We start from the raw sequence: 27,881 nt of genomic DNA, 5'->3' as shown, positions 1-27,881 counted from the left end.
GTGAGAGGCTGCATTCCGCTTCAGTGATTTTTTTTTGAAGACTTTCAACATGTTTGTCCAGTTCTTGACGGGTGATTTACGAGCATTCAGCAGTTTTTGACCAAAAATGGCATGACCCCCAGGCCCCACGCTCCCTATTCACCCAATCTTGCCCTGAACAACTTTTTGGTTGTTGTTGTTTCCCTGGATGAAAAAAACCCTCAAAGGGAAATGTTTTGCCAATGTGGAAGAGGTGAAACGAAAAAATGGCAGAAGCCCTAAAAGACACCAAAATTGACAAGTTCAAAAACTGTTTTGAGCAGTGGGAATAAAGTCTTGATAGGTGTGTTGCATCCAATGGAGAGTACTTTGAAGGTGACTGGAGTTTAAACATGTAAGAATAAATACACAATTTTTTATAAATAAGTTGCGGTTTCTTAGGGGTCCCTCTTCATGTATCATTCCATTTATATGTGGCCCCTAAGAATATAGGCAAATTCATGGAGACCGAATAGAACAGAGGTTACCAGGAGCTATAGGGAGGAAGAACAGAGAGTTATTGCTCAACAGGTACAGAGTTTCCATTTGGGATGATGAAAAAGTCCTGGAGATGGATTGTGGTGATAATTGTACAACACTGTAAATGTACTTACTGCCATTAAATTGTACACTGAAAATGGTTAAAATGATAAATTTTATGATATGTATGTTTTACCACAATTTTTTTTTAAATGGTGAAAAGATGTTGGGACCATTTTGCTAAGGATGGGTTTAAAATTTTTTAAAAGATAAAGGGGTACAGCTCAGTTGTTTGCTGCATTTCAGGGCAACATAAACAGAAGAAATAATCCTCCTAAATTAGGAGCTGAAAAAGGAATAACCACTCCACAACTTTGCTTCAAACCAGAGAGCTTTTAATAGTGTTTATTCCCCCAGAGCCCTAATAGGGATGGTCTCGCACGTGCTCCATGATTGTCTTCAAGCCACGCCAGGTCTCTTCGGCTGTGGGTAAGATCTGCTTGGCAGGCAGGAGGAAGCCATATCGACCCTTGTCTCTCAGTTCAAAGGCAAATGAGTACTTGATGCCAGAGTCGTAGGCCCAGTCAATGCTTCCTCCACTGGCTTGGTCTAAGGGCAAATGAGAATCAAGTCTGGTGATGCTCTTCCCACTGGCCTCTCACAGCTATATAACCTCTATGTCAAGTTGAACTATTATTACAAAGATAAGTTAGACCCCTATCTGCATGGATCTTGAGAACAGGGATAGCTTAGTAGGGGGTCATGCTTATGAAAAATACAAAATTAATTTGAAAAGCAAATGGACACTATACTTAGCCTTCCTCTGGTATTCTTAGGAGCCTCTGGCTTCACCCACCTGTTTGGAATCCTGCCTGCTCTCCTAATTGGCATTGTCTGTAACTTAGGGAGGCCACCCCACTTCCTTCTTTAGAAGAGTGCTAGGCGTAGACACTGTTTTCTCTAGAGGGAGAGGAGGGATTACAAATACAAGAAAAAATGTGGACACTTCCCTCAGGGGACTTTCAGCATAACAGTGAACCAGGTCTTGTTCTGTATATAATAACATGCCCAGCCCTGGTAGGTGTGGCTCAGTGGAATGAGCACTGGCCTGCGAACCAAAGGGTTGCTGGTTCGACACCCCATCAGGGCACAAGACACATGATAAAGGAAGGTGGCATAAGCCTACAAAGACTTGGGGTGATCATGACTCAGAAGAGCTGGGTAATGGACTGGCTCTGAGGCCCTGCCCACAGAGGGCAGGTAGAGGTCAAATGAGGAGATGACTGAGGCAGAGATTGAAGAAGTCACCTAACCTAGTCCCTAAGAATGGGGCTGGGCAAAAGGGAAGACCAGGGAGGTTGTACCAAGGAGGAGCAGGGCGCATGGCTAATATTATGAATTAACACTGAACTCCTATGACTAGTGTCTTGGTCTTCACTCAGAGCAGCTATGGTAGCACCTGATAAATACAACTACTGACAGGTTTCTGACTTGAACTGAACCCTCCTGGGTACCAAAATTGCTAATTCATGCCTTTCGTGTGGCTACATTACACAGGTTGCAGGTTTGGTCCCCACTCAGGGAGCAGATGGCAGACAACCAACTGATGTTTCTCTCTCACATCTCTCTCTCTCTCTTCCTCTCTCTCTCTCACTTACTCCCTCACTCCCTTCCTCTCTCTAAAATCAATAAACATAAACTTGGGTGAGGATTTAAAAAGAAAAAGAAAAGAAAAGAAGTCCATAGTGGACGGAATGCTAGCTTCAGATTGAATTCTGATTCTGCCAAACATTTGCTAGTGACCTAAGGCACGTCATTTATCTCACTGAGTCCCGAATGCTTCATCTGTCAAACAGGGATAATAATAATACTTATTGCACAGAGCAATGAGAAGTAAGTGGAATAATATCATGTTTATGATTCCAACACTTGTTGAGTGCTTAACTAAATGTCTTAGGCACCATGCTAAATTGGTTCATCACCACTTGGGTCACGAAGTAGATATTAGCATTATTTCCATTTTACAGATAAAAACACTGAAGTTCAGAGAGATGAAGTGAAGGAGCTGGAGTAATGTATGTAGAGTAGGTATTCAATAAATGCCAGTCATGATTATGACTATGACTAGGACCCTATCTGGAGGACAGTTCACAAAAAAACTAACAAAGAACATTTATATAGTGCCTTAGAGGTAGTGAACAATTTTAATCTACATTCCACCTTCTGAGCTTCTCAACAACTTATTTCACAGATGAAGAAACCAAGGAAGGATGAGTGACCTGCCCAAGGTTACTTGGTTCCAAAGAGGCAGAGCTGTAACGCAAACCCAGGCCCCTGTCCCCAAGGTCTGTGTTTTTGTCCCCTACACCTCTCTGAAAAAGAACTCAAGTTACAGCACCTCCTGGACAAACACTACAACTGTGCAGCTCCTCAGAGCCCTCTCCAGATGAGAAACTGTCCAGGAAATGTCTCACCCACCACAAAAGTCCAGCCTCCTCTAGGTGGAATGAGCAGGAGCTCAGCCCAGAGCTGCATACCAGTCTGGGGTAGGAGACAAGAAGCACTTAATTGGGACTAGTTTCTAGAGGCAGTGCTGGCCCAAGCTGGAATGAGGCCCAGATCAAAGATAACAGAGCTGGCTCTGGGCAGAGATGTAGCCAGAACTTGCTTGACCACTAATAGTCAGGTTCCAAAAAAATCAGGCAGCAAATCCTATATTTGTCTGATATTTGCTTATTAAAAATGTCTTCAGTATCTGTGACCTTACTGAGAAAAACATACTAAACCTTAGTCTTCCCAGGTCTATCTTACTTATAAATATCTCAGGTAAGGAAGGGGAGAAACTAGATTCCTAGTTACCAAATGGCTGAGGCCATTCTGCTGACATTCTGAACTTCAGCTCACAAGCTGCCACCCAGAGAAAGTGAGCATGCATCCCTCAGCCCTGCTGCCTACACTCAGGAGGCCCTCCTCCCTGGAGGTTCCCCCACCAAATGGGAGGACCATCCTATGTGGAAAGTGGTTTAAAAGGTCTGGGCAACTGTAAGCAGCTCAGTCTTCCCACAGACAAGAGCTCCAAAGCTGTTTATTGCATTTGACTTGGAAATCTTGCCTTGGGATGCTATACCAAAGAGATTGAAAAGACGTTTGTACCAACATGTTCATAGCAGCATGGTTTAACAAAAAGTTAAAACAACCCAAAGGCCCAATAACTGGGATATAGCACTAAAATGGAGAAAACTAATACCTAGAGTGGAAAAACATAAAATTGTACAGGAAATAACGTCAACTGAAAAGGAGCTGAACACACACTAGAACGCTGACCTTTCTTACAACTTGTGGACGACAGAGGGATCCTATGGAACGTCATCTCAAAGCGTGATCTGATCACAAATTCCTAACTGGGCAGCTCATGGTGGAGAGTCATGCCCCAGGCCTGTAAAAGGTTTCTCTTTGCCTTAAGCAAGCCATGTCCACTATATTTGTGCATCTAGGGTAACACACCTTTCAACCCCTCCTTCTAAAGCATGACCGATTGATCAAGGAAGCCCATCAGATCGATCTTAACTATCGTGGCCTCCCATTCCACCTTTCTTTCTCTCACCTTCCTGTAATCTCCCTTACTTCCCTCCTAATCTCAAATGCATAAAAGAAACTGCAAACTATTATTCTCTGAAGCATTTTTCTCAGTTTGTTGAGAGCTTCTTCCAGGTGTTTTCTCTGTTTGGCTCAAATAAATTATTGCAAAAATTCTCTATAGGTTTGGATGTTCTTATATGGACCCACTGAATTAATATATTTGTGTTCGTTGACAAAACCATTAATGAAACTGAAACTGAAAATTAAAATGTTGGTTATTGGATTCTGTTTATCTACGAAGTTTTTAAATGCATCATAATAGAAAAAAGGAAAGAAAAATCATAATCTGGAAAGAAAGAGCTTTCATGATCTGAAATATTACCAGATCAGTAGTTTCTGGATTTTCATTAAGTGGTCCAGAGAGGATGAGTAAACTATTACTTCTCTGCTCTCCAAGACTCTGTTGAAGAGAAAACCACAGGCCCAAAATGGCATCATTTGCGCTAAAAGCCCATGACACCAAACCTAGATTTAAAATCTGATCTAATTGCAGTTTAAGCCTCTCCCAGGAGTGACATTTTAAACAAATCAGTTTGGAATTTCCTCAGACACACTGGTGAGGTTATCTACCTGCTAAGACCCCTTGCCTTCCCTGATGGGAAAGTGTCCTGGCCTGAAATAATCGACTCCTAACTTCATCCCACCCTCTTTGCCTATAAAAACTTTCCATCTTGTACCACCGCCAGAGTGCCCTTCTAGTCGCTAAATGGGATGCTGCCCAATTCAGGAATTGCTTAATAAAGCCAATTAGATCTTCAAATTTACTGGGCTGAATTTTATTTTTTTAATGACTCCCATTAAGAAAACCATGCCTCTCCCGTGGCTGGTGTGGCTCAGTGGATTGAGCGCCCGCCTGCAAACTGAAGGGTTGCCGGTTTGATTCCCAGTTAAGGCGCATGCCTGGGTTTTGGGCCAGGTCCCCAGTTGGGGGCATGTGAGAGATAACCAATCTATGTTTCTCTCGCACATCAATGTTTCTCTCCCTTTCTTTCTCCCTTCCCCTCTCTCTAAAAATAAATAAACAAAAATCTACCCTCAGATTTCTGCCACCACTCTCATACAGATGTAGCTGACTTTGCCCTCAGCATGACTAGACTCCCTCCTCTTGTCCAGGCCCAATCTGCCCACCTCTGCTTGTCTCTTTCTTGCCCCTCTTCTCCTCCACTCTGGACCAGTACTACATTGCTCATTTCTTCTTTCTCCTGAATCTTTCACATCTCCCTCTCCTAATCCTTCCCCAATCAGTGAATAAGTCTCTTACCAAAAAAAAAAAAAAAGGTGTGGGGGGGGCGTGGGCTATGGGGGAGATCAATGGCAATGGAAAAATGCAATAAAAAGTGTAAAATTTTAAACTTTTTTTAATTTAAAAAAAAAAGGGAATCTTTGATTCCTGTCTCCCCTTCACATCCAGGTCCCTCTAAAGAGTAGTCTACACACCAGTCTTGCCCCTCCCCCATCCCAGGACCCCTTCAGCTATTAACACCACTCTTCTGAAACATCTCTGCTCAAGGTCATCAATAAGCCAGTGCAGGGGTTCAGAACAAGATACCCCAAGATGTGTCTGTGTGCAGATTGTTCTGAGCTAAAAGCAACCAGGACCCTGTGGGCTCAAGAGAAACTACCTAGAAGAATGTGAATTAGGAACCTTACCCATAACTAAAGATTATCAGAGATAATCTTTTCTTTTTTTTTTTTTGACCTATCTATAGGGCAGGGAAAACCTCAATTTACTGAACATCTGCTTTTATCATCCTGCAATAACCTCCTGTGTATATACAGTATTCCCTCACTTATCGCGGGTATTATGTTCTAGACCCTCCACGATAGGTGAAAATCCACTAAGTAGGAACCTTACATTTATTTTAGTATTTATATATATTTTAAGGCTTTATAAACCCTTCCCACACACTTATAAACCATTCCCAGTCCCTTATTAACATTTTCCACAATTTTATAAGTACTATTTATGTTCTTAAACATATTCTACACTCTTAAACCTACGTAACTTTAACAACATACGTATACAGTACCACAAAATCCCGCGATATAGGGGAAAATCCGCGATAAATAATTAAATATAATATTTTAAAAAATCCCACGATACAGTGAGGCCGTGATAAGTGAACTGCGATACAGAGAGGGACTACTGTATGTGTGTATATAAATATAAAATTTTTCCTTTCTGCCATTGAACCTCTTGTGTATGTGGGGTATCTGACTCTCATGCATGTGGGGATCCCATACATATGTGTGTAATTAAATTTGGTAATTTTCTCTTGTTAATCTGTCTCATATCTATTTATTAGAACAGCTCAAAGAAGTAGAAGCTCACTAACCTCCTCCCAGGACCAATCTGGATTTACAACTTAATTGTGGAGAAATCATCTGGAATAACCAACTGAACACTAGCTAGAGAGAAGTCTTATAACCACGGAGAGACAGAAAAGGCCACTTCATCACAATGTGACTGAATACAACAAGATGCCAGCCTGTTAAACCAAGTACACTGTTGTCTGGGAACAGCCAACTGACCTGGAGTCTGCAAGATCCTTCCCCATGTGGGAAGATCACCCTCCCCTTCACACCCCTACTCTTATTAGGGATTTCTAGACCCAAGGATAGGTAGGACGACGACCATGCCCAGCTTGAAGCAGCTAGAGGAGCTTGAGACCTTCACCCATTGTCCTTTATAAGATTATAAAGGGTCTTAAGTCTGGGGGGGGGTTGTTATTTTTTATCGTTATAAAAAAATAATTAATTAATTTTTTTAAAGAATAATATAGGAAAGGGTGAAGCCAGAGAACTTGTATGCACAACCCATGGACATGAACTAAGAGGGGGTGGGATTGCTGGGGCAAGGGGGTTACTGGGTGGAGGGGAGCTAAGGGGAAAAAAATTGGAACTATTATAACAATATAATCAATAAAATATACTTAAAAAAAAAAAGAAAAAACAACTGAGAGAACCTTGAGGACACAGGAAATTCTTCCTCACCCACACTAGCATTAAAAAAGAGAAAACCACAGGCCCAAAATGGCATCACTAGTGCTAAAAGCCCATGACACCAAACCTAGATTTAGTACCTGATCTAATTGCAGTTTAAGCTTCTCCCAGGAGTGGCATTTTAAACAAATCAGTCTAGAATTTCCTGATCCACACTAGTGAGTTAATCCTCCTGTTAGGACCCCCTGCATCCCCTAAGGGAAGGTGTCCTGGCCTGAAATAATCCACTCCTAACTTCTTGGTCTCACCCTCTTTCTGCCTATAAAAACCTTCCATCTTGTACCACCCCAGGGTACCTAGATGGGATGTCGCCCAAGTCATGAATCGCTTTTAAAAGCCAATTAGATCTTCAAATTTACTCAGTTGAATTTTGTTTTTTAACACTTGGGATGAAAATCCAATGGTAAATATTCTGTCCTTGTAATGGTTGGCCTTTCTGTGGCCTTTGTCATTGTTAAACGCTGCCTCCTTTCCAACAATTGCTGAAACACAGGGTTCCCTGTCTCCTCTCTGCCCAGCCCTGCTGCGTCTCCCTCCCTGACTACTGACCTCATCTTCTGCCTAACACCTTGCTCCCCTCTTCTACCCAGGGCTCTTCCCAGTCTTGCTCTCCTGTATCAACCATCTTCTCTGTCAACTACCCCCAAATCTCTCTCTCTGCAGCATCCCAGGGCCATGGAACCCAAAGCCTACAGGACATCTCCACCCAAAACAACCACAATATTTCCAGAGTTGAATTCATTCTCTTTCCAATGTTACCCCTGTTTCACCTTCCCGGATGTCTCCCTCAGGTAAGGGCACCATGCACCGTCCTTCGGTGAGAAACTCTCCACATCCAGTTAATGGCAAAACTCTTTGGTTTTACCTCCTAAATGTCTCCCTTTCATCCTCTCTGCTGGGCCACCATCTCTCCCCGGAATTCTTCCTACTCTTCCTATGGGATGTTCCCACTTCCAGTCCATTATTACTTCATCCTCCACATTGAAACTGACCTGTTTTATCTGAAATAAACACAATGCCTCGACATGCTCCGTGCCCTGCTGAAAACTCTCCAGTGACTTCCAGAATCCTTTAGGTCAAAAACCTATACTCCTTAACATGGTACACAAAGCCCTGAACTCCCCACTCCCCTTCTTACCCCTTTTATTCCAGCAGCCTCAAACCTCCGTGTGGTTCATAGAGCTGACCCTCAAGGTTCATCCTTCTGCGCCTGTGCATGTGCTGTGAAGGAGCCAGAATGTCTCATCCCTTTCCCTCTTCTCTAGCTATCTGGTGATTAGCCTTCAAAACCCTGCCCTCTCCCTAGATGAAGCTTTTCCTGACTTTGCCACTGTCAAATCTCCCCAACTTTCTAATACTTTTGTAGCATTTATAGCCTTCTATTGCACATATCATACTAAAGTTCACAGACATCTGCTTCATCTCCATATTACAGTGAGTTCTCTGTGGGTTCATTATGTCTCCAGTACTTGGCATGATGATTAGCACTTAGAAGATGCTTAATAAAAGTGTATTGAACAGAGTAAGTGCCTGTAAGAAGCATTTGTTTCCAAAGGATATGGATTTGTTCCCATGGATATGGGAATGCTAGGGAAGCCCTGGGCATCCAATTGTAGGATCCTGAGCATCTGGCTTTGTCTATAGGGACTGGAGGGATGCCTTTGGGGACTCAGAATCTGCATGAGGGTGCACTGGGATTTCCCGTAGCACTGCAGTTGTTTCTTATTTTTATCCCAATCCACTGTGGGAGAGGGGGGTTTCAGGAAGTCTGGCCAAGAAAGGTGTAATTAATGAAAGTGATGACTTGGGACCAGGTCTTGATAAAGGCCCATTTTCAGCTATAAGAATCAGGACAAGCAGAGCAGAAAGCATACAACTCCCATATTTGGAAAGTTCTCTGTCCTCGATATCACATAGTAAATGTCATGGAGGAGACCTAGCCTCGCTGAGGTAGACTGGATAAAGCTGGGTTTCATGCATGAAGGGGTAGCCATTTTACGGAAGGGCATTTAAAGGCTTTGGCCCCAAATCGCATGGTGCCTGCTACCTTAGTAGATCATTTGTAAAAACACATTAGATACTCACAGATGACCGAGCAGATAGGTCCCACTTTGTACTTGGTGCCATGCAGGCTTGCCAAAGATTGGACAGCCTTTTGGGCCACTTCATTCTAGAGTGAGAAAACCAAGGAAAGGTGAATGGATAACACTCATCTCTTGGACGAAAAGATACCAAATAGCAGAATGTAGAATGAGACAGTCCAGTTAACTGGACTCTCATTAATTGAGGAATAAGCACAATACCTTTTCTGTTTCAACCATTTTCACTGAGAAGTAAGCACAGCTCACTTTTGTTGGCTTTTAAAATACAACATGAAGACTCTCATTATTTATTTAATCATCCAGGTATTTGCGTTAATAATGACCAGGGTCATTATTTTGCTATAAACTCTTCTTGGTCAGGGCTGTGGATGAACTAGGGTGGGAGTAAGGGGCTCAATAAAATGTGTACTGAGCCCAGGAATTACCCAGAAAGGTAATTTTTTTTTCTTTTTCTTTTTGCTGGAGCCCTACATCGGCTTATTTCCCTACGATTGTCTCTTTTTCCAAGAAGTAGAGCTCAGCAAAATATTTTCCATTATTTGAGGGTTCCAATTTTGACTGATTGAGGCTTTATTATCCTTGCTAAAGATAAATGTCAAGTCTTAAACTTGGATCCAGGAAAACAACTGTACAATTACCAGATGGGGGAAACCTGGCTCGGCAGAACCCTCAGAGAGCCTGGGGGTTTCAGTTGTCAATAAGCCCAACATGAGTCAACAGTCCGGTACTACTGCCAATAAACTGACCCTCAACTGCATAAGCAGAACTGCACAGTCCGGCTGAGGGCAGTATGGTCACGCTCGGCTGTGCTGGTTAACCGTCAATGCAAGTTTTACATTCACTTCTGGGAGCTACTCTTGAAGAAGAGTACAAACCAAAGCATGCTTGGAAAACAGCAACCTGAATGTTATGGAAACTTGGGACCCTGTTGTGAGGGCTTGAAAGAACCGGCTGTGTTTACAATACTAGAGATAAGGAAAAACCTAGGAGAAGCAGGTTACCGGTCTTCAAGTAATTAGTGAATTTGCCTCTCAAACAGAAATAAACTTGCTCCATGGAGCCAGACGATAAATCAAGGCTGACAGCTGAAAACCATAAGGAGCTGGTTTGGCTCTCTACAAGGAAGAACTCAAATAATCAAATATGCCCCAACATGGAATAGGCTCCTCAAAGCCAGGATACTATCCAATCATGGGATGAATAACTCTCTGGCAGAGATTTGAGCACCAGGTGTGGATGATAGAAGGTGGTCTATATCTACTAAAAGTACCTTTTAGGTTCTTTTCAACCCTGACCTTCTTTTTCCTCCAATTCAACCTTGAGTGATACTCACACCATTAAAACCCTGAAAAATGCCCTACAGTGCTAAAATTCAACTGATGAGATGAAAGATAACACCTGAATTGGAATAACCTATTCCATTTCTGGCAGGAGCTGTTGACAACAGTCTATTTGAAAGTGAATTAATCAAAAGGTCACATCTCAGGGCTTATTTCATACGGGTTTCAAAAATTAAGCCTAAAAGCTAAATTGGAAATATTTGCACATTCTCTTCATCTGGGGATAGTTTTTGCTCATTAGTAAGCAGTCACCTGAGATGTCACCATCTGACTTAAGGCTGCCACCATTTTACTTATTCCTCAAACAGGAAAGATGATGGAAGATAACAAGTTAGGGAATTGAGTGTTTCACACCCAGCGTCAAACACCGGTGCACCATGACGGCAGGTCATCAAGCTGAAGGCAGCAGAGAGGTACTAGGCAAGGAGCTGGAAGTCGGCATAGAGTATCTGACACTAGATCCGAGAGCCTCGGGTCCAAATCCAAGTGGTTATTTCCTAAGCAACAGAAAGCACACCCTGGGAACTTATGTTCAAATCAGGGTCCTGCTCATCTAGACTATGGCAATAATAATTTCATGAATTCTATTTCCTAAGGAAACTTAATTTAGGAAAGTCCACATCACAATCTTCTCAGTAGTTGGACATATTTTGTCTCAACCATCATTATAACCTATCACTATTGCACGGCCATCTCAGTACCTAATTTGATGACTGAAACTTATTTGTCCATGTGGGGGATATTTGTGGCTGAGCTGAAATGAAGTTTCAGAAACTCACCAGCTCATCAAAGTTATCTAACTTGGTACATTTATACCCATATGGGAACATCAGCAGCTGGGAATAGCTGTGGAGGGTAATGAAGGCCTTGACTTTCCCGTGACTCTTGATGAAGTCCACTATGGATTTCACTTCAACTTCAGAGTTGGCACTGGGTCCGTGGTATGAATCAGAGCAAGGACTGTTGCTAGCTCCAGGTCCTGATGGAATACAGAAGCAACCCAAAGACAACAGTGAGATTTAAGAAGACGCTGTATGAAGGCATTTACCACGCATCACTAAGTTCGTCCTCTGGAAATCAGAGCAAGAATGTCATAGTCAGGAAGCCTAACTAAAATGATTCTGGACACCCTTTACAATATGGTTCTTCTTTATGGCAGAAAGAGCCATCAAATTAGATCATCTCCTCTCTGTGGGAGTTACTGCAAGAAAAGCTAGATTTAATATTATAAATGAAATTCCTGCATCGGGTGGGAGTTAAACAAGTTCATTTTCTGGGATCTCCTCCAATTCTTTGAGTCCGAGAGTAGAAGAGTCTATGCTTCTGTACTCCTATGTCACAAAGCCACAAACGCAGGGAAACTCTGACACTCCTTCTACAGCGAGGAAATCACAACTCCATCTGACAACAAGGACACCTTTGGCCTTGATTTTCTCAGCAACTAGAGTTACTCATAACCACGGAAGTTGGTCCACTGTGGCCTGGCCAAGGCTATAAATGCTAGAGAAACTCGGATGGGATGGGTAGGGTCTGGGACTTCCAAAGGTCTCTAAGTGATTTGACCGAAGGATAAATATAGCCTGTCAGCCTTATTTTAGGATTACTTTATATTATTTTGGATCTGACGCTTTGAGTTTTTTTCCCTTACACTAAAAAAAACAAAAACAAAAAAGAAAACTGTTGTAAAATTGATGAATGAAGAGCCTGCCATTCCTCTGTATCCTGTCATGGGTCCCTGGTGTGTTCTTTTTTGGTTCAGTGAATCTCATTAATTTATTTGTCTTACAAATATTTAGTGATTGCCTTCTCTGTTCCAGACACTGTGCTGGCTGTTAGGAAAACTACAGTGAAAGAGATAAAGTTTCTCACCTCACTGTTATCATACCTCATCAGGAGAAGGCAAACAAATTTCAGTTTTGTGATTAGACAGATATAAGGAGTTTGAACTGATGCCTGAAAGCATAAAGAAGGGCCCCAACCAGACTGCCGCCCAACTCCGATAAAGTACAGCTGCAAGTCAACAAAGCCAGAGCGGCAAGCTAGTATTTTCTCTTTTGAATCTATTTTGAAAATCAATTTCTTGAACCTATTTCTACTTTAGTTTTCTTTCTCGAAGCATCCATAGATGATGTAATGCTTCTCCTCCGAATAGATCCTAACCCCCTCTAGCGGCTGGTTCGGGGCTTCCGGAGGCCTCTCTCCATTGCGCAACGTCTTGCTGTGAGAGCTGAGAAGCTGAGCCAGGCTACAGCTTGTGGGAAAACCGAGATGTGAGACAAAATCTATTAAATGCTGCTCAGAGCTCTGTGACAGCACTGCGCGCCTGGGAAGGGAATTCAGTTAAGTGTTTTTCAAATAGGGTTTTAAATGGCTTGAGTCCTGAATGGGCTTAGCAGGCTGACAGCCCTGCAGAGCCATGCAAACCAGCGAGCGGGCCAGACACCGTCTGACCATCCCGGCGCTCACCTCCAAAACCTGCGTCCCAGTTGCGGTTAGGATCCACACCCACACAGCTGCTTCCAGGCACTCTGGACCGGGTCTTTCGCCACATACGATTCTTTAAAATCAAACCAAAAGAGAATACGGGGGGGCGGGGAGGGGGGGAAACGGTCATTCAGCCTAATGAAAAGGTCTCTTTAGAATTGCGCTCATTTCCCTCCATCCCTCCCAGAAGGCCCCTTTGGAACTGTTGGAACTGCACGAATTTCCTTTGCCACAGAGGTGGAGACTAGTCCTCATACAGAGTTCTGCCTGGAGCTTCTACACCGCCTCACACTCAGAGAATTAGATACTCTCCCATCTCCTCAAATGAATACCTGCCAAACCATGTTCTGTAGAACACCAGTTCTATTCAGTGTTAACAACAACCACCACAAAAACAAACACACAAAAAGTGGGGAGGGAGCGAGGGTTTTGTGATAGAATATTTGGGGAAAATACAGAGCTCAATTGGCTGATTTACTTTAGAACTTCTAAGGGTTTTTTTAATGCTCTAATATTTTCTATGAAACTCCAACAGAGAGAGAGAGAGAGAGAGAGAGAGAGAGAGAGAGAGAGAGAGAGACAGTGGACGTTATTTCTCAAACTTGAACGTGGAACCTTTATTCATAGGGTATCTCATAAGATGAGTACTAGTATTTGTACGAGTTCCTTTTTGAACACATTGAAAAATGCTATTGTAGTCAGATCTCTCCAAAAATAAACTTGAAGCTCTCACTCATTTTGAACAGACGTGGGGTCACGATTGCCACAATGGTATTTTGTAATGAGATTTTTAAAGGGGAAAAAAGAAAAAAGAACTACATAACTCCTTTTAGTAATACTCCAGAGGATTTCTTCTACAGATTTTAAGCAAAATGTTAGATGTATTGTACTGCCTACCTAAATCCCACTGCAAATCTAATTGTCAGCAGGTAACATCCGCCTCCTCTTTTCTATCAATCCTACCACAAAAACACAGAGATAATTGGAACAAATCTCCTAGGTGACTCACGGTGAACATTGAACTCTAATAGCCCAGCCTAGCAGCTAAAATAAGGCTCTGACGGAGGCAATATGCAAAGACATCGTGCACTGGAATAACTGATTATAAATTCCACTGCACGGCCACTACTGAGAGATTAAGCATTCTGTTTAGGGTAAATCAAGGACAGAAAGATTACTTTTGATTTTGAAGTCTCTACACATCTCCTTAGATTCTTGTTTTAAGGAGAGAAAAAGTCCAGGCTTACTTTGGTTTGAGAGAACACATATCCATCGGGGTTTGTGACCGGCAGCAGGAAGATATCCATTGTGTTCAAAATGGAAGTGATGGATGGATCATTTCCATAATCAGAGGCGATCTGAGCAGAGACAACAACATATATGTCAAGCTCATACTTCCCTTTCACTGGGGCATACAGGATGGAATATTAAAGCAATGTGTTTTTTCCAAACATGAACTAGATATGACTGCTAGTCAATGAAAGTCTTCCAGGACTTCACCTAATTCCCCTGCAGTGTTAATGTGTCTCATGTCAGTATCTATACTTTTATTTCTGGTTAGAACAATTTACTTATATTAAATAAAAATCAGATATTACTTATCCATTTCCTCTCAAACGCAGAATTCTCACTATTAATTCTGGTGAGGCATTTTGCCATAGTAGACAATGGTGTATGTAGCTTATATGAATCTATGAACCAAAGAAACCTTTGCAGTTTTTCTAAATCACCACACAGGGTAGCTTTCCAAGAGAACTTGTGGCCAACATCAGATAACTTAAATTTGCAGTGACTTTTCTACAGATACAGAGAAACGGTTAAATTCCATTTGGGGAATTAAATTTCTACTTGCAATCAATTGCAGTAGAGTTGAAGTTTCTGCTGGATTAAAATTTACTCATTTCCTGTGCTCAGCCATCCTAAAGCATTATTATTCAACTGTTAAATATCCATTTCATAATACCCTAAAGGTAACCGCATTTTAATTGAAGGGAAAAATGTATCAGTCAGTATGCACGTGGTTGCACATGCTTGAATGATCTGATGTGGATTGATTTCCTTTGCTCATGAATTAACATTCTGATTTATAGTGTGTCATTTTTGAATTACTTAAGAAATACCAGAGGAGGTCATACCCAGTCTGGTGTCCTGACTCTAATTCCAGTGAACATGTATGTGGAAGAGAGGTATTGCAACACCCTGACTTCAAAATCAGATTTGGAAAATTTTCAGAACCACCAAAAAACCTTAATAATTCCACTTTGGATCTGTAGGTCAAAGTAAATTCTCCTAGCACGTGTTTATATTTTCCATCTTGAGCCCCTTTCGTGATTTTATAGATTTCTAGCACATTGTGCCTCAGCCCTGGGAATTCAAGGCAGCAAAGCAATTTTTCTCTTGTCTGTTCTTATGCTGAAATCTGACTCCCGGGGGTCCTTCTTTGCTACCCTTTCTATCTCTTCCAGCTCGCTGTGTCTTTTAACAGGCACACAGTGGTCTGGCCTAGGGACAGTGCCAGGGTGCTGGCTGGGGCAGTACCAAAAAAAGGTGAATGGGTCTCTTCCTGCCTGTGTGACAAGAGAAGCTATTGGGCTGAGAGGGTGAGCCGTTAGGGCCACGGGGACTGTTGCATGGTTAGGTAGGGTCTGATACCAGAAAGACAAAATAATCAAGGAATTTTAGGCAAAATGACCTTATTTGCTGTCCACAGTGCAGTAGCTTGTGTAACCCACTCTCGCGCATGGATCCCAGCGTCTAGCCAGATGGCTGGCTTGTCTCCTCCAGTACTGAACTGCGAAAGAAGAGTGGAAATATGAACGCTCCGCCGCTGCGGGGACCCAGTCCCTTCTTTTTTTCCGCAGGGCCTGGTCTGTCCACCTTCCTGTGCTTGATGTGATTGAGTGAGAAAGCAGAGGTGTAGACAGTGAAACATCTATTAACTCTTCTCACTTCACGTGATTATTTTGCTTCCCTTCCTTTAACGTAAGCTTAAGTGCAGGATAATGAGAGCATCGACTTTTTCTTTTTGTCTTGTTTGTAAAAAAACCATTGCAGATAATGTAATGATGTGGAAATCTGTTCGTTGTATGTTGTAAATTTTTAAAAACAGGTTACAGAATAGTACGATGCCATTTTTATTTTAAAAAGAATGCTTGTTCGTGTATATTTATTTGTATGTCCACACACAAACATCTGAGTAAAAGGAGGGAGAGAAAAAAGAAATAGATGTACAGCAACATGTGAGTAGCTATCGTTCCACACTTGTGGAATTAGGGATATGGGGATGTTTTCCTTTTCTTTTCTTTTTTTCTTTTTCTCTATTTTCCAATTTTATGCAATAATTGTGTTATTTTTCTAATAGAAATGCTCATGAGAACCTTTTGAGTCCTTCATAAAAACAGGATGGTAGGCTCTGGCGGTGCTTTCCAGAGTTGAAATTGTATGATCTACGTGGCTTCGTTTTATTTGGAGCAGTGGCTTTGCTGACTGGATCAGTAAATGGAGGAAAAAAAATATTTTTGCACCATCAACTTCTATCTCTGTGTAGCCCTCTAAACATGAGATAAGATAAATGAGGAATGCAAATCCTTGCTAAAAATTACATTTCACGGGTTTTGAGAGTTTTCGTTCGAAGTGTTCTGTGCCTTTTCCTCCAACGAGTTTAAATGTAAAAAGCAGGGAACTTTCAAAAACACGTAACATTCTCAACCACAAACCAACTGTGGAGAAGGGAAGGCCAGGAAAATCCAAGGAGGGGAGTTGGGGTGGGGGGTGGGGGGATCTGCGGTTTCCTGACCCAGTTGCAGGAGAAACAGGCAAGAGGAAATTTTTAAAAAGAAGGTAGTGAATGTTAGCAAATGTAGCCCAGTATCAATAAAGTAGGCAAACCACTCCTCCCAGGCCTGCTTTGAGAAAAACATTCTGGAGAAATCCATCTGTCCTGAGTCCGTTGGTTCTCAGCCATAACTTTTCCAAATTTAGCAGGGAGTTGTGACATTCTTTTTCTTTTTTTTTTTTTTTTCTTTCTTTTTTTTTTCCCCCCTTAACGAACTCTTTCTAGGAAATATTTCACTCTTTCAGGGCAAGGTGAAAAAATTTGCAACTTCCGCACTACAGGTTACAGGTTGCAATACCTAAAAAACGTCCTGTTTCCGGGCGTTTCAGGTTGCGAGTGAGTCGCCTGCCACCCCTTTCTCACACGGCGGGAGTTCCTTTTTTAAAAAAATGCGGGATCTCTACTTTTTCTAAATGCGGCACTGGCTTTGGCGGTTCTTTTTTAAATCTCTCGGGGTTTTTTTGTTTTTGTTTTTTAAAGAAAAGAGGAGAGGAAGGGGGGAGACAAGGCACAGAAGAACTACTAGCTTGATTAGTGACACAATACCTCACCTAGTCCCGCCACCCACGTCCCCCGTGTCCCCCTCACTCCGGGGCCCGCGACGCCTCCCCCTCCCTCTGTTCCTATTAGGCACGTTACTCTCTGGTTCCCCGCGAGTGCATCTACCAAGAAGAGAGCTTTAATTCACTCCTGCAGACCTGCGTCAGTTGGCACAGGAAAGAGAAAAAGGAAAAGGGGGGGCAGTAGTGGGGAGGTGGATACTCAAAACCAGTAAGGACCGGTTGGAACCCGGGGCGTGGGAGGGGGGCGCCCGCCCGAGAGCAGCGGGGTTTTGGACGCATGCAGCTGTGTACCTTGAGCACGTTCATGGGCCGTTTTTCAAAAGAGGAGCCAATATTCACTTTGCTCACTAGGTCGGGGTACTCAGCCACGAGGTCATCCATTTTTTGGGAAATCTGAAATGTTTAAGATGAATGCATAAGACATTTGCAAATGAATAATGTGATGCATCCATTAGCGATGTTTCTCTCTCCTCCTTTTCCACTCCCTCGGGGCAACGCGGAGCGGGCAGCGCGGCGGATGCTGCCGGGTTGGGGACGTTTGGGTCGGAGCTGGGAGACGAGTGACTGGGCATCTGCAGGGGCTGGAACCGGGGAAGCCATTTTGCGGCTGCGGAGCCGGCTCTTTGCAGTTTTGTGCTGGAATCAAAATGGCACTTTCCTGGCTTGCCTGCGGCTTTCCTCAGCTCAGCTCTGGCGGGGAACTGCCCCAGACAGAAAGCTTCTCGCCCTCACTAGCCGAGGACCACAAATGGTGGCGACACCAAAAATAAAAATAAAAGAAAGTGGATTTAAGAGGCGAGGCCGTAATGACAAAAGGCAGCAGCGACAGGGTGCTCGCCTCAGCGGCACTTGTCGCCGGCTCCTTCGCCTCCTGTTTGCAAAGTTGATTGAAATTCTGTGCAGCTGGGGCACCGGGGCTGCTTCCATTGCTGGGATTGAGACATGTCTGGGCGTGTCTGCGGAGGGAACAGCATGAAAACAGCTCCTCCAGCTGCTGCCAGCGTTTGCTCTCTGCGGGACACGCGCCAGTGCGAGGCCCGCGGAGGGGCGAGTGTCGCTCCCTTTTCTCCCTCACTGCCCTTATCTGAAATCCTTAGGGGCCATACATTTTTCAAAATGGGGGGTGGGAGGTGTAGATTTTAGGAAGGTAGAGAGCCAGTGCTGTATATGTGGCATTGCTCCATATTTAAATACATTGATATTTCTGGCAGTGGCACAAATGAGTAAGAAGTCCGTTCAGGTCAGATTTTAACCCCTAAACGAGTTTAGGTCACGTTGTGCCACCAAAGAAATTCGAGAGAAGGGGGCGGGGGCTTTGTTTTCAGAGTTCTTTGCATTGTATAATTCCTGACTTGGGGAATCAGTACCTACCAGATACCTGCTCTCTGGCTCTTTCCTACTCCCCCACTTCTCCCCTTACGCCCCCAATCCCCAGCTCCGCATCCCCCTCCCCTCCATCCCTCACCCCCAAATCAGTTAGGGCGAAGAGACCCCTGTGGGTCCAAGTTATGCGCAGCATTGGCCAGGTTCCCAGGTGTCAGGGCGTGACTCAGGTGGAGGAAGGGGGCGTTCTCCGCTCCAGCAAAACTCGGGAAAGACAGCAGAGGCACTTTTACTGTGAGGTACCGGAGCTCTAGGCAGGTTGGGAGACCAGGTCCTCTACTGGAAGTCAGAGGTGTCCAGGTAGCCCCTGATTACCATCATCAAGGGCAGCATGAAGCACAGCTCTCAAAATGCTTTGTCCCCAGCACAGGCCAGAATTCAGCAAGGGGGCCTTGAGCAGAGAGCGCCAGCATTGTAGGTTGTTTGTGTGCTCACTTAAGAAACTCCTGGATTCTTCGAAAATAATGGGATGGCTGCTGGGATGGGCAGGTGGGCTTTTAGGTCCTGCCTTAAGGCAGTGACACTTAATACTGACTGAGAAATCCTAACTTGGAGAAGTTAGGAAATAGGAGAATAATTTCCATTAGGTCACCAAGTGGCAGTATGGGTTTCGTCATGGGAGGAGAGCATGGCCCATTTCTCAGATGTTCATTCTGAAACACCTACCTCTTCCAAGGTATGATAAGCCTCAAAGTTGAAGTTACCAGTCCGTTCTCTTCTCTGATTAAATAACATTTCTTCATTCTCTTTGTCCAACAGAACCTAAGACAAACCAGTCATACCTATGATTAGCCGACAGCAATGCATTTGCATCTATTCAATACCTTGGTGAAGGAAATGGTGACACGCAGGTCCCCAGTCCCAAGCATTCCTTTTCCTGTCCCATTGGCTTTAGGGTCCTGCCTTTCCCTTATTCTGGTAGCACCCTGAAAGTGGGTGGGGCCTTAATGACGCTTCTGGCCAGCCAGATGCTGCAAATATAGGATGACAGTCAGTCCCATGGTTGCCTTATGGCTCACCCTACTCTGGGGACCCAGAGTGTATAGATGGATATGCAAACAAAGCCAACTCCCTCTCTGTGTCCCAGATTTCATTTCGTTTTTTAAGTTTCATGCTGTCACCTTTGACCAACTTCCTGGTCCTTAGCAAGCATATCAAAGCTTTGTAGTTGATGGTTATCTGTGTTCCTTAAAATGTAGCCGTGAATATTTTTGTTAACATCCAGAATGGCGTGACAACCGAGATCAATATCAAACTGGTAATAGTATCAATTATAAACAATTATCTATCACAGCGATTTTCAACCTTTTTCATCTCATGGCACACACAAACTAATTACTAAAATCCTGCCAAAAAAAATATTTTCTGCCAATGTGACAAAAATAATAGGTATAATTTTGATTCATTCATACTGGATGGCTATTGTTGTGTTGGCTGTTACCTTTTTTTTTACAATCTAAGGGAAAAGTGGTCAGTGTAACTGACTAAATAGTTAAGTATTGCATGTTTTAAAAATTCTTATGGCACACCAGTTGAAAATTACTGATCACAAACCACCAGGAAGTATGGCCCCTGGAGCTACAGAATTGTTTGTCCCTTTGTCCTGTCAATCATTAGTGCATCAAAAAAATAAAATAAAATAAAAAGTACAGTAACAGAGGTCTGATAGTGGAGAATAATTTGCACAAAACTGCTGCAACATCTTTCTGTCTGTTCTGGCCCAATCTTCCTGGAAGTAGATTACCCTATAATAAATTCTGCTATAGTCTATGGAGTTTAGTGACTGCTTCATTTTTTGTTCAGAAGATACCTTCTCATATGGTGGCCAATACACCTATGCCCCATGGTCAGACAGAGGGTCTAAGGAAACCTCCGATTAAAAACTAGATGAATAAAATCTTACGTTTATCTACTTTTACTAATACCCATCAGTTTGCCTTTTACATTTCATGCTGGAGACTCTCTTTTGCCCTTTTCCTTAAAATTTTTATTACCATATCCCATTTGTGTCAAATGCAAAAGAGAGAGGGACAGTGCCTCCCTACCCACTCTGCAGGGGTGGCCCAGACTGCAGGAAGGCCCTAGTGGCACCCACAGGTCCCTTCTCTGACAGAGGGTCCCCAATGATGAAAGAGGATGGTCCTCAGTTCAAGTGGGCCAGCAAGCCTCCGGAAGGATGCTCTGTGGAGTAATTACCTGAACATCTTCAATCATGATGGAATAAGCAATGTCCTGGGACTCCAAGAAAACTTTGACTGCCTGGACACTGGCAAAGGGCACTCGGACATGGACTGTCTCCCCTGGTGTGGTGGGTGGTTTCCAGAAATCAAGCTGAAAGGAATAAAAGGCCAACGCAATGAATGTGTCATTTCTGGGAAATGGACAGCTTAGCACTGATAGATTTCAAGAAGTCAATTCATATCTATTTTATCCCACGCCCACAAGACTGGAATCATTGTGGAATCACTGTGATTTTGCAAGAAGGGTTTCTAAATAGCCAAGCAGTGGCATATGTGTTATACCCCCCCCCACATAGTTAGATATTAAAACTGACAGAAAGAACAGATTATTTAAAATGATGGTAATTTTTTTTTAAACAATTGACATTCAAGTGATTAATTCATTTTATAACAATGTTGTACTATAAATTATTTTAGGAAGGAAATAATACATTGAAAGTGTTCAGAATTTTTTCAGAGTAAATTCAGTCTCTCTTTTCATTTGTACAATAAACCTATGAGATAGAAGAACGGTTTAGTTATTTCTAATTATACTAAGTGGGAAAATGAGACACGGGAACCATAAGTGACTTGCCCAATGTCACATAGTTGGGACAAGAGCCCAGGTTTTCTACATCCCAGCTTCACGGGTTAGCATTCTACACACTGTCAGGGAAGATGAGATAGAGTCCGAAGTAAGAGATCTCAATCCTCACATCTAACTGTGGAAGACAGTTGTCACTCTGAGAAACAGAAACCCACTCTGGAACAGATACCTGAAGATGTTCTTCAGCCTCCACTTCCACCAGACTTTTTATTTGTTCTTCATTCCTTGGTATGATCTCAAGAACTTGATCTCTAAAGAATAGTAACCACAGACGTGACCTTAAAAGCAAAACCTGGACTCTGTTTCCTGTTGCTTTCCTCTCCTGTTAGTCCCCATGTGCCAGGAGGTTAATGCACCAGTCAATAATCTCTTTGACAATCAAGAAACTAATAACTAGTATACTGACCCACATCCTCAGAATGAGCAGTGGATAGAATGGCTTTACTTCCCCCAAGGGTATGTTATCTAAATAATAATTAAGAGGTATACATGCTCCTAGCAGGAAGCTTGACATTAAAGTTACCTTTCCTTTAGCTAATGATTATTCTCAAATAACACCTGCTGCTCGTTAAAGAATTGGCTTTTAAAACTTGTCTTGAAAAACTTGTTCCTGTTTTTCAGGAGTAAGTTTTTTAAAAGGTAGAATAATTAGTTTGGTGTTTGTAAGAGGAATTGAATTCACATCTGCATAGACCTAGAGTGGTGGGGGGGGAGGGTGTCGTTTGTTTGTTTTGCTGTTGTTAACTAAAATGTATCAGAGTTCCATCTCCAAATGGGATTACTATATAGGCCAAAGTTGGGATATGGCTAGACACAGTTGGGACCCAGAAAAATCATGGTGTACCTCTACACATACACACACACACACACATCATGGGGCATAAAGGATATCAAGGACAACTTGGCAGGAAAAAGAAGTTGCAAAACAAGCAAACACATAACCTTATCAAAAAGTTGAGTAGTAGAGCTGAATCCTTATAACCCTTCCTTGGTGACAGATGTTTCTCCTTTATCTTTTTCTCCAAGTAGGCTGACTTCCTATGTCACTGCCTTGCTCATTTGTGCAGTGGGGAAGGAATAGGTACAAAGAGCCATACGGCCATATACAGGGATAAGAATTCGGGTCTTCTGAAACCAAGCGCCATGCAATTTCCAATGAACTCAAGTGGAATGTATGTGACAGGATGAGATCTTCAAAGCCGTCCTGCCTTCAAGTATCCACCTGCCACAGCTGGTCTGAGAATTCTTCCATTTGAGTCTTATTCTTTTTTATTAATGCACAGAGTCCCAGGAGTCCTCCTCTAAAATGGAAAGGCACTGGGAACACTTAATACATTAGGCTACTATTTCCTGGTGTGTGTGCTAAGGAATAGTAGCTGTTTGAGTTGCTTGGCATTTTAAAAAAAAGTAAGGAGGAGTTTTATTATCAAAAATATTGGGTAGCTGCAGCAACCTAGATCTCCTCTCATAGATTTACAGTGCACGCTAATTTAGTTAAAAAAAAAAAAAAAAAACTAGAAATCCTATTGTTTATTTAACCCTCTGATTCCCAAGTTTATTTGACCACCCACTTTAAGGGCCAGATTTATTTGACTTCTTTGTTAGTTTCCTGGAACACTCGTCAAGAAATGCTACCTAAAGCTCTTCATAGAATATTGGCACTGAAGTACTTTGAAGCAAAGATGAATCTTACAAAGCCACGAGAGTTGGAGTTGGACTGACATATGCCATCCAGGTCTTCCTATTTTGTGAGGTTGTACCATGTGGGGCTGTCGCCCAGGAAGGTAGGGGCAGGAGGTGGGAGAATGAGCCATCACTTACTGAAATGACACTGAGATAAATGGCCAAACAGCTTTATTTTCACTCAGATCTTTCATCCCTACGTCCTGATCATCAGAGGAGAAAATGAGGAAGGACAGAGAGAAATAGGATATATGTGTTCAGTTTCCATTTTTTTTTCTTTAAATGTCACTTCTCTCTCTCTCTCTCTCTCTCTCTCTCTTTCTCTCTAAGCCACCCCTCATCACTCATTTCTGTTAATCCCACTATCTCCTCTCCAAATCTAAGAGAACTCTGAAAATGCTGAACACTTGCACCCATGATTCTGCCACAATCCCATGAAAGACTCTGAATCAAGTAAGCAAAATTAAAGCAGGTATCAGAAAGCGTAACTTACCCCACAAATGTTTCTTGACAGTAGATATGCCCCAAAAGGGCACCAAAAAACAGGATCCACCTCATGGTCAAGGGCCTTCCGAGGGTCTAGAATTCAGTGCCACTCCTGAAGCTATTTATAGGGACCGTGGCTGAGGCTGACCCATCAGCAGTCTAGAACTCAAGCGAATTCCCACATGGTAAAATTCCCACCTGCAGGTCAAGTTCTCAAGGTTCAGACACCCACCTGTGTGATCTCACCAATTTGTACATTTTCCATTCCTACGATGAGATAACAAACTTAATGGAAAGAGCATACGAAGGGCAAATCACGTATTTATGATTGAGAACATAAAGTGCCCCTAGCTCTACCCAGTGATAGAAGCCAGATTAATACACCTTGAGGTTAAAGTCCTTTCTGGGTCTCTGACAAAAGAAAAGAAAAGAAAAGAAAAAGGACACAACATTTATAGTAATTACTAGGGCATCCTGTCTATCACATTCCATTAGTTTGCTCATTTGTTTATTTTTCTAAGGTTTACCCTTAAGCACTGCAATCACTGAGTCCACATCTGCAGGATCTCCCTGTAGATGTGGCCCTGTCCAGTTCTCACTCTATATTAAAACCAAACAGAAGGCCTTTTAATATTCAATTTGGAACTGACTCTAAAGTGATTCATCTGCATTTGTATCACATGGATGTCTTTGTTTCTGTGCTTTTTCCCAAAATGAAAATGTCTTTCTGATTATGACAATGAAATAGCTTGTACTGGAAAGTTGAAATAAAATGAAAGTGTTTTTACCTGATCACCAATAAATTCTCCACCCAAAGAAAACCATTTGGTGTATATCCTCCCAAACTTCTGTTTTACAGCTTTTCCTTAAACAAAAAAATTATATTGTAGATTCTAATATTTTTCCCCCCTTTGGAAATTTCTTTAAATATTTTATTTATTTATTTCTAGAGAGAGGGAATGGGAGAGAGAAAGAAAGGGAGAAAACATCAAAGTGAGAGAGGAACATTGATTGGTTGCCTCTCATACGCCCACAACTGAGGACCTGGCCTGCAACTCAGGCATGTGCCCTGACCAGGAATTGAACCAGCGACCTTTCACTTTTCAGGATGATGCCCAACGATCAGTTCAGGGCTGGAAATTTTGCTTATTGAAGGGTGCATCATGATCTGATTTCTGTTTGTTTTCTTTTTACCATCACCATTTATCCCCCCATACTTCCATCTCCGTCCATCCCTCTCCCCCCTACAGTCACCACACTGTTGTCCATGTCCATGAGTTCTTTCTCTTTTATTTTTCTTTTTTTGCTCAATCACTCCACTCCTTAGCCCCCCAGCCCCAGAGCTGTCAGCCTGCTCTCTATCTGTGAGTCTGTCTCTGTTTTGCTTGTTAGTTCAGTTTATTCATTAGGTTCCACATATGAGTGAAATCATATGGTATTTGTCTTTCTCTGACTGGCTTATTTCACTTAGCATAATGTTCTCCAGGTCTATCCATGCTGTGACAAACGGTAAAATATTCTTCTCTCTTTTTTTTTTTTTTTTATAGCCCAGTAGTATTCCACTGTATAAATGTACTATAGCTGTTTTATCCATTCATCTACTGATGGACACTTAGACTGCTTCCAAATCTTGGCTATTGTAAATAACGTTGCAATGAACATAGGGTTGCATAGATTCTGATTTTTAAACAAATATTTTTTTTAAGCAAGGCGATTTTTTTTTCTTGTCTATAAATATAGATATTCTTTTGCTCTTCATTGCAAAAGAAGAAAATGCACCTAGCAACTTTTAGGAATCATACTTTATTGCATCTTAGGCATCCACACACACTATATGCAACCTAGCAAGAATCAACCACCAACAGACACAAGGAATTCTCATCTATCCTCTGTGTGTCAAATTCTTAATCCACACACACTTAAAATTCCTGGTTAGAATTCTCAAGTACCTACTGAAGGGGAAAGGCATGTATCTGGTGTTTCTGGTTTAAGAAATTCCTGGATTAACTTGTGTTTATTATTTTCTTTTTTTAGTCTCTTGTGTGTCCAGAAAAAACAGAAACCAAGGACTGAGGCCATAACTCATCCTTGTGTTCCCAGTACCTCTCAAGTAAACGGTAGTCATATGAACTGAAGTGAATGTACTTGGAGAATCAGTAAAAGCTTCTTGGAAAAGATGGGGTTTGAACTGAGTGTAAGGGTGGGTAGGATTTGCCAAGAAGAGCCTAGATTTGAGTGGCAGGGAAACATGGAAAAGGTAGAGAACTGGGAAAACACATAGCACACAGTCCGGTTAGGGAAGAAGGGTGCTCCACCCAGGCAGGTTTGACCTTGGACAGGGTGTGAAAGGTAAATAAAATATGAGAAGGCAGGGCTAGATGGTGGAGGGCCTCCCAGTCCAAGAAGAGGAGTTTACACCTGATGAGAGGGGGAGGGGGAGCCTCGGAATGTCTCTGAACAGGTAAGTGATGATGAAGGCAGTATTGAGAATGATGAGTCTTGCAAGATGAGTTGCCCAGCAGAGATACTTTAAGTGGAGAGCCAAGCAAGGAGATTTCTTAAGAAATCCAGACTTAACATGATACATCTGGACTAGGTGGCAGTAGAGGGAATGCATGAGATAGGCTCAAAGAGGTATTTCAGTGAAAGAGTCACAAGTCCATGGCGCCTAACTGGGCATAGGAGAGGCGGGGGAGAGGGCGCTTACAGTGGGCAGACAGTTCCTCAACCGATTGTCACCTTGGGGGACGTTCCAAAAATTCAAAGAGAAATTTTTCCTGAGAAGCACCACCCAGTGCATTGAAATTACCCTAAGTGTTAGGGACACTTTTTAGCTCTCTTGTCTTCCTGGAAAGGACGATGGGGAGGAGCCCTAAGGTTGCAGGGAGACCCAGGGGAAGCTTGGATCTCTCACTCCTGAGCCTAGGGTTAGTCCGAAGAAGAGAGAGGACTCCAGGATCATGCCTGAGATGAGGAAAAAGAACAGTCCCTGGAATGGACGAACATAGTATTTAAAAATAAATAAACAGAAGAAGTCAGAGGAGGAGAAAGCACAAGCCTTAGTAGGAGGCTATAAAGAAAACTCCCGAAAACACTGCTGTCTTTGTCACTGTTGTTTCTGATGATATAAACAGATCCTTATCAAGTAGAGCATCATCCTTCTTCTGCCCCCTCATCGTTCTAAAAGCTAGATAACATCTGCTTAGATAGCTATATTGAGGTGTGCACAACATAAGTAAACTGCGAATATTTAAAATATGCCATTTGGTAAGTTTTGACAGTGTGTACACACCCGTGAAACTATCACCACAATCATGAACATATGCATCACCCCCAATAAAAGCTGTTTTTGAGAATCACTGAGAAAATATCCAGCCGGAAAGAGTTCACTGAAGCCCCCTTGCTTTGCAGATGAGGAACAGAGACCCCCAACGGGGAAGTGTCTTGCACAAAGCCCCAGGGCTGATCCAGGATTGCAGCAGGCACTGGGAGCTCTGTGGCCAGACCCCAGGTCGCTATTCTGACACTGGACTGTCCACTTATCCAAGGTAATTCTACTCGGCTCTAACAAAAGACCATTTCAGACCAAACACGTCCTTATCAACCTCTCCTTGGGGAAGCTATAATTCAGAAAGAGAAAAATGACAGCTCTCTTCAGAAGCGTGCCCTAACAGCGTGTTGCTTCCTATTAAGGAGGATGTTAGGCACACTTCTCGCTTTTGCCCTTTAACCTAGAAAGTGAGTAGCCTAACAGTAGGGAGAGTAAGACACTAAGTGGAACCATAGAAGAACAGACTACAAATTAAATCCTCCAGTAGAATTACCAGACTCCAAAGCATTTCAAAATCCAAACTCTGGATGTCTTTGCACGTAGCAACAGTATGACTTGTAGTAAAAGGAGTTCAACAGCTCTGTTAGTAAACTATTAATGATATTTTCAGAACATTATGGATTAGATAGACTTCTGTGCTCTTACTGGAAAACACAAAAAGCCATGCTTTCTGAAAAAAAAGTACTCCAAATTTTAATCAACTGAACT

General features: G+C 42.6%; 1 protein-coding gene across 1 annotated transcript; it reads right to left on the bottom strand.

The window, feature by feature from the left end:
• Positions 1–871: 871 nt before the first annotated feature.
• Positions 872–23,948, bottom strand: CPA2 (carboxypeptidase A2). The gene is made up of 11 exons (XM_090287518.1): positions 23,850–23,948; positions 21,843–21,924; positions 21,044–21,178; positions 19,514–19,609; positions 17,756–17,857; positions 15,759–15,857; positions 14,314–14,424; positions 13,049–13,139; positions 11,362–11,561; positions 9,226–9,310; positions 872–1,107 (listed from the first exon to the last, which is right to left on the bottom strand). The coding sequence occupies exons 1-11, from the start codon at positions 23,912–23,914 to the stop codon at positions 920–922; spliced, it is 1,254 nt and encodes a 417-aa protein (XP_090143644.1). The 5' UTR covers positions 23,915–23,948; the 3' UTR covers positions 872–919.
• Positions 23,949–27,881: the final 3,933 nt, after the last annotated feature.

This window comes from Furipterus horrens, unplaced genomic scaffold (assembly GCF_987537825.1).
Source record: "Furipterus horrens unplaced genomic scaffold, mFurHor1.1.pri manual_scaffold_9, whole genome shotgun sequence".
NCBI classification, from domain to species: Eukaryota; Metazoa; Chordata; class Mammalia; order Chiroptera; family Furipteridae; genus Furipterus; species Furipterus horrens.
This window is presented reverse-complemented; position numbering and strand designations above follow the sequence as displayed.

Excerpts from the sequence above, each read along its gene's own strand:
- CPA2 (XM_090287518.1), bottom strand. The coding sequence starts at position 23,914 with ATGAGGTGGATCCTGTTTTTTGGTGCCCTTTTGGGGCATATCTACTGT. Across the intron at positions 21,179-21,842 it reads AGGCTGAAGAACATCTTCAG|CTTGATTTCTGGAAACCACC; the intron begins GTATCTGTTCCA and ends TATTCCTTTCAG. Across the intron at positions 14,425-15,758 it reads CACTGTGGACAGCAAATAAG|ATCGCCTCTGATTATGGAAA; the intron begins GTCATTTTGCCT and ends GTCTCTGCTCAG.